The 14,177-nt window shown below is 49.6% G+C and overlaps 1 protein-coding gene across 5 annotated transcripts in view; it reads right to left on the reverse strand.

Annotated features, from left to right (window-relative positions):
• Positions 1–387: 387 nt before the first annotated feature.
• Positions 388–14,177, reverse strand: part of mid2 (midline 2) — a 106,130-nt gene continuing 92,340 nt past the window's right edge. For all 5 annotated transcript variants that reach the window (XM_031557881.2, XM_031557880.2, XM_031557882.2 and 2 more), the window contains 3 exons: positions 9,684–9,845; positions 2,343–2,550; positions 388–1,987 (listed from right to left, as the gene is read on the reverse strand). In XM_031557881.2, the coding sequence (XP_031413741.1) occupies positions 1,582–1,987; positions 2,343–2,550; positions 9,684–9,845 (776 nt within the window). In that variant the 3' untranslated portion in view covers positions 388–1,581. The remainder of the gene's footprint in view (positions 1,988–2,342; positions 2,551–9,683; positions 9,846–14,177) is intronic.

Consider the following 14,177-nt stretch of genomic DNA (forward strand, 5'->3'; position numbering starts at 1 on the left):
AGATAGGCCAACATCCAGGAAAAGAGCAGAGCCATTGATATGTTGAGATAAACATCGTAAGCCAGTGGCATCAGTAGTATCTTTCTGTTCCCCAGCCCTGTGGAAGTACAATGGCAATGCAACCAAACAATGCAAAAAACACAGCATCTGCCTCCGACATCTCAAGTATTACATGCATTTGTCTTGCTACATGTCTTTGCCTGCATTACGAGTGATTGTCTATAAGGGATCCTCTTACCTCAACCCTGAATATTACAGGATCATGAACGCCAAGAGCAGGCCAGGGGCAGTACGGAGGAAATAAATATTAAAAACTTGTGAGAATCATGTTTGCTGAGGGTTGATGACGACTGATCATGGTTTGATGATGCAGTGTTGATCGTTTTAGCTTAGCTTGTTAGCTCTATGGACAGCTTAGGCCGCTGGCATGGGTTGGTATGTTCATAAACTTGTGTCTGTTGACTTCAAAGATGATAAAGAGGCGTCAGAAAACAGCCTTTTTGCTGAATAAAAAAAATGGATCAATGCTTTGGCTGCATCCATGACTCTATATAACTTCATAGTTCACTTTGACTCAGTGGCTGATTGAGGTGATGGGAACTCAAGGTGTAAAAAAGGGTTACTCTTTCCACGGTGCAATAAATATATTGGTAGGGGATAGATGTTTTGTCGACTACATGGAACCAGTGGGGGTCATACGTACTGTATCATGCTTTTCACAAGAAAAGAAAAGTACAAACGGAAGGAGAGTGAACAAATCACAGAGGAAATACATATCATGCCGTAACGTCTACACAAATTGCAAATAAAAGGATTGCTTTGTCTTCCCTGAATATAATAAAAACTGTGAGTTATAATTCCATCAGGTAGTAAATTCATTAATTCGGTAGAAACATCAAATTTGTATCCCTTTTTTATTAATAAGATAAACCTCTTCTACTCTATCTAAAGAAAGAGCAACCCTGTCCAAATCCATATTCTGACATTTTTTTTGTTTTTTACACACAGGGGCATTGAAACCAATCTAAAAAGTGCATCAGGTTTACATCAAAACTGACAAAAAGCAAACAAATTTGTTAGTGATAAATAATTTACAAATGCATTTCTTCCTCCTCATCACACTCATCATCATCAGAGGTCACGTCATACACAAGTAGTAGTCACATGATGCAAGTCGAAATGTCTCAAGTTTGTTGTTGTTTTGGAAAACTCAAACTAGAACTGTCGCAAAAACTAAACGCATCCTTTGAAACTGAGAAGCATAGGCGACGTTAACCCATCAATGACAGAGAAGGAGCGAGAAACCAAAGAGGATTAAAAACAGTGGATCAAAAAATGAAAACATGAGAAGAGGAGGAGGTGGAAGAGAAAGAGGAGAAAGAGACAGGAAAGGGTGAAGGAACAAGAAGCCGCCCAGCAGTAGCGCAAGTCCATCCGTTAGCGTCGACACAGCTCAGTCTATCCGTTAGCGTCGACGCAGCTCAGTCTATCCCACAAACTGCCTCAATGTGCCGCTCTTCCACCCCCCCCAGCTCCTCTCTCAGTGGCAGCCCTTCATGGTGCCCCCCCCCAGCTCCTCCCTCAGTGGCAGCCCTTCATGGTGGACGAGACGTAGGGCGACTCCTGCAGGCGGCACAGGCCCTCCTGCTGCTCGGGGCAGTCCACGAAGTCGGGCACGGGCAGGCCCGACAGCAGCATGAGCGACTTGTTCCAGATCATGAAGGTGGGCGCCACGGGCAGCAGGAAGGAGACGTGGAAGGTGTGCAGGTGCTGCGCGTTCATGGCGTCCCAGAAGGACAGCGCGTTGCTGTCGTAGTCCAGCAGCACGCCCAGCCGCCGCAGCTGCAGCGAGGCTTCCACCAGCTGCTCCTTGCCGTTGTGCCGCACCAGGAAGTTGTTGTTGCAGCGAGAGAAGACCCACGAGGACGAGTTCTTGCCGCTCCACTCATTCTTGGGTGCGGACTTGTAGGCGACACCCAACGCGTACCTGAAGAAAGTAAACGGTAAATGGATAAAGTAAATAGCATTTATATAGTGCTTTTTCTACTCATAGAGCACTCGCAGTGCTTTACATGTTAATGCCTCAGACATCTACCCATTCACACACCGATGGTGGAGGCTACCAAGCTAACCTGCACATCGGGAGTGGGTGGGGGTTAAGTGTCACTTCGACACAAGCAACCTAGCAACCTCCTGACAGCTGATTCCTGTTACTCCTGAACAGCAGTCGCCCCAGGAATGGCATACAACCATTTTTTTTTTTTTTTTTAATAAAATATAGCATGTAGCACAATCAGTGATGGTACCCTCCCCCTTCTTCACCGATTGGCCACCTCACTCACCACGTGGAGGCCCCCAGCAGCACCTCCCAGTAGTGGCAGCCGCTGTCGATGAAGACGTTGCCGGCGGAGCCGTACGACCCCGTGCTGCTGAACCGCTCCGGCGTGTGGCTCTTCTTCAGCGAGCTCTCGTCCTTCTCCATGGTCAGGCAGTCGTTGGACAGACGCAGCTTCTTGTGGGCCGTTTTGGGGTCCAGCTTGAAAGGCTGGCCTGTGGGTAGGAGAGGGGAGAGGGGGGGGAGGGGGGGTTTAAGTTGAACCAACAAACATAAGTCACTCGGAAACTTTGGAAATGAGAGCACTTAGTATTTGAGTCACCCAAAGCCATAATCCTTTCTGCCAACAGACTTGAATCATTGAGAGCACTGAGATATTATTCATGTGGGACTGAACGCTGCCACTCAGAGTGGCCTGCTTTCAAGTAATGAGACTCGGAACGCGTCTGCTACTGTAGTTGTGAATCTTAAGGAAGGCCAAGGGGAAAATTGAAGTCATCTATCTCGCTGTGAGCTTGCACATTTTGAAGCCGACTCTCTGATGGAAGCTTGCACTTTCGCTCCTAATTGGACGATCATGGGTTGAGGGAGAGATGAAGGGTAGAGAAGATGAGAGAAAGAGCGGGGGAGAAAGAGAGAGAGAGAGAAAGGGGGAGGGAAGGAGGGGTGAAGTGAGGATAAAGCTTGGGTAGTTGAGACTTTGAGCTTATGAAGATTCCTCTTTCTCCTTGGGGGTACCACATGAGGGTGGTAGAGGTCACCCTTATGGACCCCGCAGACCTGGCATTTTACGCTTAGATGCCACCCGCATCCCGTTGCCAGCGCAGACTTAATGGTGGAACAATACAAAACCCCCTCCCCCAAACCCCCCCCCTCACAAAGTAGCCCCAATAATCTCTGCTGTGAGGAAGAGCGCGCTGGACTTGCACTGGGCTGCGAGGCTCTCGGGCGCTGGGCCACTGGAAGCCAATTACATTAGCACACGCTCGTCTTTGAACTGCTTATCGCTGTGAGCGCAGACACTTTCAAACCCCTCTCGCTCCAGGGCTTCTGGGGACCAGGAGGAGAAACGGGGCCACATGCACACACGTGACTGACCAGGCACACAAGATGCCAGATGATGCAACAAGGCCACATGCTGCCACAACCAACTGCACAACCCAGAAACACGGCTCATTCCTGGAGCTTCGGCATGTTTTTAGAGCTGACAATTGAAGCTGGGGTTGAGCGGCATTGACAAGCAACCAACAGGTCACGGGGAGGACGGTGGGTAATTCAAATGCATTGAGATTAGCAAGTGATTATAGGAAACATTAATGCATTCCTTCCGCATTCCAATAATTCCATTCTGATATCAGATTCGAAGTACACTGACAGCGTGCGTTTTAATCAAATTGGCAAACTTCTCTCAGTCCAGGACAAATCCACAGAGATCGTGCTCAAAAAATGGAAGGAATAAAAACAGGGCATTAAGTCTGGGCAGAGACATTTTTATTTCATTGCGTATTCCGCTCTCGGGCCACAAAGGAATTGCTGGGGGACGTTAATGTCTTTTGTACTTCCCTGCAGCCTCATTTGCAGGGTTTGTTAAACTCTCCCTGTGTGCTTCCACGTCGTCTTGCACTTGGAGTGCTCAGCGCCGCCATGAAAGCCAGGTTCGGCGCCTTCAGAGTGCCGTCTAGACACACAAGCACCTCCATTCACTTAAATGGCGGCGAGGAAGAACATGCTTTTCCAGCAGACTTGCTTGTGGGCATTTCAGCCCCTAGTGTGAGCTCATAGTTATCACCTTGTTTCATGTGACAAGTCTCCAGGACTAAAGGGACAGGCATGTCACCGAGTTTGGAAGAGTGATGGAGACTGGCATGACAGGGTTACAATGTAACAATGGGGTTGCCTAGGGAAACTAGGAGGTTGAGAGTGACATCGCTGAAACAGTAATCAATCTGTTGAGATTTTTTGGGATGATGCTGACAAATCTGCCAATGTGTTGAGTTGGCTGACCTGCTACTAACTGCTGCAGACGTGAGTGGAATTCACTTATGGGCTCGCAAAATATTTACACACATAACATTTCACGATCAGTGCCTGGCTTTGCCCCCAGCGAGCCCGTGTGAGCTCTCCCAGAGGGACGTGCTTCTGCTGGGCAGGCCCATGCCTCACGCAGGGCTGCACTTGCCTCGTGAGCCGCCGACAGCTTGAGCGATGTCTGTGTGTGCGCCGGGTGAGTAAATATTATCAGGGATGGGCCGTGGCAACATGTACACAGTTGCTGCCCTTGCCCTTGGGCCTGCATGTCATGTGATATCAAGCCTGGCACGTCTGCACTGTGAGACGTCTAGGGACGTGTCTCTGGATTGTAATTGGACGGAATCAAAGCCTGCCCAATCCTCATTGGTCCATAGTGTGAACTCCTCCTCCTTTGACCGCTCAACAGGAAGGGCCCCTGCTGCCCTTGTAATAGGTGAGGTGGGAGGGAGGGGAGGGGCTTCACCAGGACTGCTGATGGTACATTTCCCATCACCACACATACACAGTACAACCACAGCGTCCACACACACCACACACACACACACACACACACACACACACACACACACACAAAAGAAAGTGCACACACACACACACACACACACACACACACACACACACACACACACAGACACACACACACAAACACACACACACACACACACACACACAAGAAAGTGCACACACACACACCACACACACACACACACACACACACACACACACACACACACACACACACACACACACACACACACACACACACACACACAAAAGAAAGTGCACACACACACACACACACACACACACACACACACAGACACACACACACACAAAAGAAAGTGCACACACAGAGGCAGGAGGCATGCTGAGAAGGTGGGCTGGATACTGGATATGCAGGTTTGTGGTTTCTGCTTCCAGTTGTCCGGTCAGGCTGATGTGAGGGCGATAACAGGGCTATTTTGCTGAGGCCATTTTGCTGAAAAAAAAAACCCCTGCGGTGAAGAGTCAGCTGCTCAGCATCCTCTTTTACCTCCCTCTCCAGAGCCGCTGAGTTCACTGCTTTCCACATAACATCGCCCGGGCGAAAGTGCAGAATCCTGCAAGATTTGGGGGGGGGGGGGGGGCCCATGTTGCATGATAAGCTTAAAAAAGACGGTGGTGGTGGGGGGATGTGATATTTCTGCTCTAGCCTCTCTAGGTCTCTAGCCTTATCCTGGTGTGGGGGCTGGACTGCTGCATGCATTATCCCATTAGCGAGTGCTGTGAGAGAAACCAAACCTTGATTTCAGGCACACAAACCTGCAAAGAGCCATATGATGTCTGCTGCTGCCCCCCCCCCCCCCCCCTCCACTCGACTCCAAGCTTCCCTCTCCAACCCTCTCTCTGTCCTCTGCGTGATCTGAGCTGCTCTTAACAACATGTCATGTTGGCCTGAGCTGGCATTTGAATAGAGTGAAGAAGGTAAATAAAAGAGGATGGGGATACTAGAGGATGGGTCTATCTCTCCCTCTCTATTATTACACACACACACACACACACACACACACACACACACACACACACACACACACACACACACACACTCTTTTATCCAGTCCCTTCATCAGGCATGAATAATTTACCCCCGCTTGCCACCAGGCAGGTTTCAACCCTCCCAGCTCCCGTAAGCTTTTCAGCCGTGTTCTCTGAAGTCCTGTAGAGGACAGAGAGGGGATGGAAAATGGCGGTAGAGAGGGAAGAAAGACAGAGATGAGGCCAGGAAGAAAAAAAAAAGAAGAAAGGTAAGGAATGTAAGAGATGAAGAAGAGTGAACAGAGAGAACTGAACAGAGAGGAGAGAGAGAACACCATTCCCTCATTTCCTCTCCATCACTTCTCAGGCTCTGTCTTTCTCTCTCTCTTTCTCTTTCTCTTTCTCTTTCTCTTTCTCTTCCTGTTCAGCCAGGTCTCTGAGGGACGTGTTCTTGCAGAGTGAGGCACGATGGGAGGGCCACATGCTATGCTCCTTCACATGGACAGGACAGTGAAGAGCAGACAGGAGATGACTGTGAGTGAGAGGACAGTGAAGAGCAGACAGGAGATGACTGTGAGTGAGAGGACAGTGAAGAGCAGACAGGAGATGACTGTGAGTGAGAGGACAGTGAAGAGCAGACAGGAGATGACTGTGAGTGAGATGGAGAGTAGGGCTGAGAAAGGACCTGGACCGGACTCAAACCGACCTGGACCAGACTGTGTGGGACACAGGTGCTTCCGCTGCACCAATGCTCCCCCCCCACCCACCCACCCACTACCCATTCCCAAGAATCAGACACTGAGTGAACACAACGCCTTGTCCTGTCACAGCCGACAACACTCCCCATGACTGGGCATGAGACAGCTGTGGGGCTTTCGAGGGGAGCCAGAAAGGGGATGCCGGAGTAAACAACCGAGAGGGCATCCGAGCCGTCCTGGAATAGATGACTCCCATCCCCCTGAGAAGGAAGAGAAGACTCCCATCCCCCTGAGAAGGAAGAGATGACTCCCATCCCCCTGAGAAGGAAGAGATGACTCCCATCCCCTGAGAGATGACTCCCATCCCCTGAGAGAAGGAAGAGATGACTCCCATCCCCCTGAGAAGGAAGAGATGACTCCCATCCCCCTGAGAGATGACTCCCATCCCCTGAGAGATGACTCCCATCCCCTGAGATGACTCCCATCCCCTGAGATGACTCCCATCCCCCTGAGATGACTCCCATCCCCCTGAGAAGGAAGAGATGATTCCCATCCCCCTGAGATGACTCCCATCCCCCTGAGACAAGGAAGAGATGACTCCCATCCCCCTGAGACAAGGAAGAGATGACTCCCATCCCCTGAGAGATGACTCCCATCCCCCTGAGAGATGAGTCCCATCCCCCTGAGAAGGAAGAGATGACTCCCATCCCCTGATAGATGACTCCCATCCCCCTGAGAGATGAGTCCCATCCCCTGAGACAAGGAAGAGATGACTCCCATCCCCCTGAGAGATGACTCCCATCCCCCTGAGAAGGAAGAGATGATTCCCATCCCCCTGAGAAGGAAGAGATGACTCCCATCCCCTGAGATGACTCCCATCCCCTGAGAAGGAAGAGATGACTCCCATCCCCTGAGAGAAGGAAGAGATGACTCCCATCCCCTGAGAGAAGGAAGAGATGACTCCCATCCCCCTGAGAAGGAATAGATGACTCCCATCCCCCTTGAGACAAGGAAGAGATGACTCCCATCCCCTGAGAGAAGGAAGAGATGACTCCCATCCCCCTGAGAAGGAATAGATGACTCCCATCCCCCTTGAGTCAAGGAAGAGATGACTCCCATCCCCCTTGAGACAAGGAAGAGATGACTCCCATCCCCTGAGAGATGACTCCCATCCCCCTGAGTCAAGGAAGAGATGACTCCCATCCCCTGAGACAAGCAGATGGGCGTGAGCCACAGCTGGAGGAGAGAGCGAGGGACACCTGGCGGAGGAGAGAGCGAGGGACACCTGGCGGAGGTTTCATCACCCCTCCACAGAGACCACAGGGCCCCAGAGAGGGGGTGGGTGGGTGGCGGACACCTGCCAGGTCCAGACACCCACGTACAGTAGGTAGGCTCCACACACACACACACACACACACACACACACACACACACACACACACACACACACACACACACACACACACACATCACCAGAGCACTCCACATCTGACTACGCTCCAGGGACCTGGCTTATCCCTCTCCCCCCCGGCAAATGGCTCTGCCAGGGAATGGCTGACAGTGTGAAATACAGCGTGTGTTTTAAAATTCCTCTGGGCCTTGTTAGACTGCACGGTGCTGCCTGTGTGTGTGTGTGTGTGTATGTGTGTGTGTGAGAGAGAGAGATTCGCCGCCTGGGCTCGGCATTAGAGGAAGCAGCGGTGGCAGGTTGGGAGCCGGGGACGTTTGTCTCTATCAAAGCCAGGAGAGGTGGGCGGACACCCCTCTCGCTCTGCCTCTCGCTCAACGGAATTATTCTGCCTTTGAAATGATCTCAGAGGTGCAGGAAAACAGGAGAAAGAGAAGAACAGACCACACACTGACAGGCAGAGAAAGAAAGAGATAAAGGGAAGAAGAGAGAGAGGGAGAGAGGCCAACAGTGAGAGACACAGAAAAACAGATCGGGAGGAATTATTATCCGCAGCAAACGGAGAGAACAGAGAGAGAGTGAGTGGGAGAGTGCAGGAGACTTGTTGGGAGGAGTAAGAAGAGCGATCGAAAGAAAGAGAGAGAAGAAAGGCCACAGAGGTTGAGTGACACTCCGCTAATACAAAGAAGTTCAGGCGCCAGAGCCGAGCGATGCGAGCGAGACAGCAAGAACCCTTCGCTGCGGGGCCAGCCGATAAATGGCTGAAAAAAGAAAAAAATGGAGGGAGGAGAGGTGGGGAGAAAGAGGCGAGGGGAGGGGAGGGCATTGCTGCTGCTGCTGCTGCTGCTGCTCTCAGATAGCCTGCGTTTAACCTCCAAACCTGCCCCCTGCAAAGCCTCTCATGCAATAATCCATCTGAATGCAGTCAGCCACCAGGCCCTGGTTCCAGGCCATTTTGTAAAGTAATTGAACTCTGGGCATGCGAGGGCCCAGCCGAGGCTGTGATCGCGTGTAATGTGAGTGACCGGGGTGTGGGTGTGGGTGGGAGGGGGGGTGTGGGTGGGAGGGGGGGGGTTGGGGGGTGCTACCTGCCGCTCAAGGAGGGAGAGTGATAAAACCTAGTGGTATTGTTGCCATGCTTGGCTGGCTGCCTGTGATGGAGAGCTGATTGCACAGGAGAGATTGCAGTACAGTGCGGTACACGGTACAGTATGGGGGGATGGGGCAGGGAGACAGGAGCCAAAAAGCTGGCTGATTTCATTTGGGAGAATTATGATTCTTCAGTATCACTGCTCTAGGACATCTCTCAAAGGCAGAACAGTGCTGAGCTGAACGCCCTGAGGAATAAAAGTGGTTGGCTGAATTTTCTCATCTACTGTATGTTTAGTATTTATATGGAAAAAAGGGACAGGAATTTCTTTTCCTAAATTGAGAATTTCTTTTCAAAACAGTCTGCACCCTACTCTGCACCCATACTCCATGGATCCTCAGTCACATGATTCATCCTGTAGAAGTACAGAGCAAGGACACTTCTTATCGACCACCAATTCTTCAAGAACATTCTACCTTCAGTGTAGCTCAGTGTTGCTGGTGCTATAGGTAGCCCTTGTGAAGGGCAGTTTAGCAGGCGGGTATGCACTGCTGGTGCTATAGGTAGCCCTTGTGAAGGGCAGTTTAGTGTGTACTGTGTACTCACTGTTTGTCTTGAGGCGGGCGGGCTCGCTGTTGCGGCTGCCGGCCTGGTTGATGGCCTTGACGAAGAAGATGTAGCGGGTGCCGCTCTGCAGGCCGTGCACGGTGTAGTGGTTCTGCTTGATGTTGGGCACAATCATCCAGCTGTCCACCGAGTTGTAAAGACCTGCCCGGAACAAAAGAGCACACACGTGTGAGCAAGAAAGCCTCGGAACCAAACCAACAGTCTGATCGAGCTGGAGGGAGACACACACATTCTGCACCAGAAAATGAACCCAACCGAAATGCCAAACACCTTTGTATTAGCCTGAGTGCCTAATCCAAAAGCCATAATGTTAGTTATGAATCTTGTAGTATTTCCCATCGATTACTTCTATGGCATGATCTAACAGCGGTAACAGGACTGACACCTCTCGGCTAGCCTTGGAGTGATAAATAAATCTATCTGGTGCTGTACTATGGTGAAGGCTACACAGAACATATGAAACATTTCACTCGGCCCCAGCTCTGCCCGAGAACAAAGAGCGCGCGTGGCTTTGAAGCCAGGTGGGCGGGGATGAGCAGCGCTTCCAGACATGCGGGTACGGCCCCTTTTGATCCCTCTGGCCGCGCACACAACACACACACACACACACACACACAACACACACATACACACAACACACACACACACACAACACACATGTTCGCCGTGTACGGCGAGGAGTCTCTGCGGGGCGCTCTCATTGTATGTTGTGCCCCGAGGCGAACAGGCGCGTCTGAAAAGCGGCTTCTATCGGCACTCTAATGGCAGAGCACTTGCACAAGCAAACCCACAGGGAAGATCAATGGAGCCGCGAGGCCAGCTGGCAAAACCACACAGGGCTCTCTGTGCGTTGGGGACTGTGCAGCCCATGATTGTCCGTGTGTGCCTGCATGTGAAGTTGTCTACATGCCTGTTTATGTGAGCACAGGCCTATGATGTTTGGATGATTCGATGTTTACTTGATGTAACAAAAGCACGACAGAGCAAAACTCTCTCTTCCTCTCGAACAAACAAACAAACAAACACACAAACACACACACACAATTATTTTCCCATTCGGAGAAGTGACAGCAAACCCGTTGCCTTGAAGAGCTGATGTCAAATGGGTAAAATGTAACTGTCTTTGAACACTGCTGATATCTGCTAATGGCAGACAGAGGGGTCTGCAATGATTCTTCTCTTTGTCTTAAGTCTCCCTGGGAAAAACTGTCCTGTGAGAGATCAGGAGAGAGAAAAAAGATGCTTTCAGCCTGGACGTAAATGTCCCTCTTGGCAAGGGCTTCTGTTGAATTATTGAGAGGGATGGCAAGCCGCATGTATAAGTAATAACAGAGGCTGCTTGTAAATATAAATTCCTAACATGACGCAAATAAGGGAAGAAAGGCTGATTCTTGGTAGGGGGGGGGGAGCAAACATGGAGTTTGAGTCTTGACACGACGGCACAGTGTTAAAGACGCTCTGACTGCAACTCATTTTCTATTCACAAAAAAGTCTGACAAAGACAAAAAAAAAGTCACATTACAATAAGCAGGGGGAACACACTGGGGAAACGAGTTCCTGTCAGACATTTAATATGCGTTTGAATATCGGCCCTTTGATGCATGGAATTAGCTGTGCACACTACAATATGCTGCCTGTATTATCAACACTGGCTTTCCTGCCACTGCTCCACGCAATGCCTGGCGAGAGACTTCAAAGCGCAGCAGATGAGAGCGAAAGCCTGTGTCGTTAGAGGCAGATGACGAGAGATGGAGAGAGTGTGTGTGCGCATGACGGAGAAAGAGAGAGAAGAAAGGAGGGAGAGAGAGAGAGAGAGGGAATCTGTTCCCAGACTCCCCATGTCTCTCTGTGAGTCTGTCTGTGACTGCCTCTGTGAGCAGATGAAAGGGAGTGTGAGGCCCCCGCCAGCCGTGGGGAGGGAGAGGAGCCACTCCCTGCACTGCCAGAGAGAGAGAGAGAGAGAGAGAGAGAGAGAGAGAGAGAGAGAGAGAGAGAGAGACGCTTTGATGCTGCTGATGCTGCTGTCCTGCACCTTTAGCTTGTCCCAATGCATCGGTGACACCAAAAACCGCAGTCCTTTGGTGCCCCGCCAATCTGGAGGTGCACAATACAAATAACGCCACTGAAACAAGGCGTAATAAACACGTCTCTCCATTACCCCTCATCTAGTACGCTAGCATGCAGGGGGCCAGGAGAGGCTCTTTCATCCCAGCTTCAGGCCAGTGTGAGGCCCTCTGAGGCCTCTGCCTATGAATTTATATCAATCACACATCCAGCTCCTCACACATCCAGCTCCTGCCGTTTCACAGGCATAGTGATACAAGTCATTCTTCCATCAGGCTTCAGGTACCCTCCTAGAACAGAGCCCTTCTCACGCGCCTGCCACCAGGTGATCAAGTCTCACCTCCAGGGCCGTGTTAATAAGCTAAAGAAATAGTGCTATGATGTGGGTACTGATGAAGCTTGCTCAGGAATTTGTGGCGTGTTGGGGCGAAAAATCAATTATCACCTTGACAAATGGAGACTGGAGTTGGGCTGATAATATGGTGACAACATTATGAAAATATATATATTCTTACCTTCCTGCCACCACCTGCATTAGAGTGGTGCTCGAGGAACAAGGCCATTAAACAACCACTAAAATAAAGTCAGTAATAACTCCCAATAGTGTCATAATTGTTCTGTTCTGAAAGCAATAAAAGCCTTTAAGGTAATAACTTACACCACTAATGCAATAACATTTCTGAACCAACAACATAACTGTTTGTGCCTACTATAGTAAGTCAACACATTACTGGCTGGTTATTACCTTAAAGCTGAGTTTAAAAAAAAAAAATCATTACAAATGTAATAATTGGAGCCAATAAGATAATAATATACTTATATCACTGCGTGTTGAAGTTTCATTTGTTGTGTCACACTTCCATAACACTTACTGTTGCTTTCAAAAAGCTGCTCCAAAACATGACCAATTCTGACCCTGGAATCTTAGTCATAACTCTAACTCTAACACACACACACACACACACACACACTCTTTTCTCTTCAGCCCTGCCTTTACTTGATGTGAGTACCAAATGAAGTGGGTGAAAGCATCTTCAAAGAGGTGTAGTATAGATCTCTTTTCATATGACAGAGTAGAAGTAGCAGAAGGCAGTGGTGGAGATAAGTCCAACGATCAAGTACCGCAACAAAATAAAGAGTCATAACTTCTAGAGAGAGTGTAGGTGCGTGCGTGTGTGTGTGTCTGTCTGTGTGTGTGTGTGTGTGTGTTGTTACAGTTAAGACTAAAACTTAAATCAAGTGATACACGTTTGTTATTTATGATTTTTGTAACCCAGCCAATCATGTAATAACCGGACAATAATGTAATTTCATTATCACATTAATTAACTTAAATTACATTATGTAAAAAAGTATTACGTTATTGGTTTAGAAAATAGTATTTTACATTACTGGTAAGTTATTATTATTATTATTATTATTATTAATATTATTATTATTTGCTTTTATGACATTAAGAGCAGGAAAAAATGACGTTATTGGCAGTTCTTATATTGTCGGTAGTTACATCACTACATCAGTGGCGGAGCTTTGGGTTAAGAGCACAGCGGCACTCATGAGTCAAAGCCATTGCTAACGTCAGCGCTAATTAACACCGAGACACGGCTTGGGCCGTGGGCTGTGGAACTGGTGCTAAGGCTGGGGTCTGGGCCATTAGCTGCCCCGCGGTGGAACCGATGCTAAGGCTGGGGTCTGGGCCATAAGCTGCCCCGCGGTGGAACCGATGCTAAGGCTGGGGTCTGGGCCATTAGCTGCCCCGCGGTCGATAATCTGCCCAGATCATTGAAATCCCAGGAACACGAGGGAGGAGGAGGAGGAGTAGAAGGAGGGAGGAGTAGCAGGAGGACGAGGAGGAAGAAGAAGCTTTCCATTAGCACTCCCAATGCTAACCTGGAGCCTCCCAGACGCCGCTAATTGAGCGGGCTCTCCATCTACATTAATTACCCGCTGAGGGTCGCCTCTGTACGGATGCCAGCCGTTTAATTACTTGGGTCTGACCCCGAAAAAGTGCTCCCATGAACAAGCTGCTCTTTCCCGTTTACAGCAATCTGGTCACCGGATCTAGTCACCTCCGCAAAACATACTTTATTCACCGTGAGCCCTTCATCAAAGTTCAAACGAAAACAAACAAATACTGCCTATTTCCAGACCTAACTGAATTGAATAGATCTTTACTCAGTTTTAAAATAGAGTGCATTTGCCAGTTCCTAATGGGAGCTGGTGTCTTCCTTGGCGTTCCCTGCGCTGTGTGTGTGTGTGTGTGTGTGTGTGTGTGTGTGTGTGTGAACCACTCTCTGGCTGACCCGCTCAGTCAGTCGCAACAGTCGGAGAAACCGCGGGGCGGATCGCATGGCTCCTCCTGGGAGCGCGGGGCAATTGCAGCTGATAAAATGCTAGTGCTTCCGTTTA

Source organism: Clupea harengus, chromosome 20 (genome assembly GCF_900700415.2).
Source record: "Clupea harengus chromosome 20, Ch_v2.0.2, whole genome shotgun sequence".
In the NCBI taxonomy this organism is placed as follows: domain Eukaryota; kingdom Metazoa; phylum Chordata; class Actinopteri; order Clupeiformes; family Clupeidae; genus Clupea; species Clupea harengus.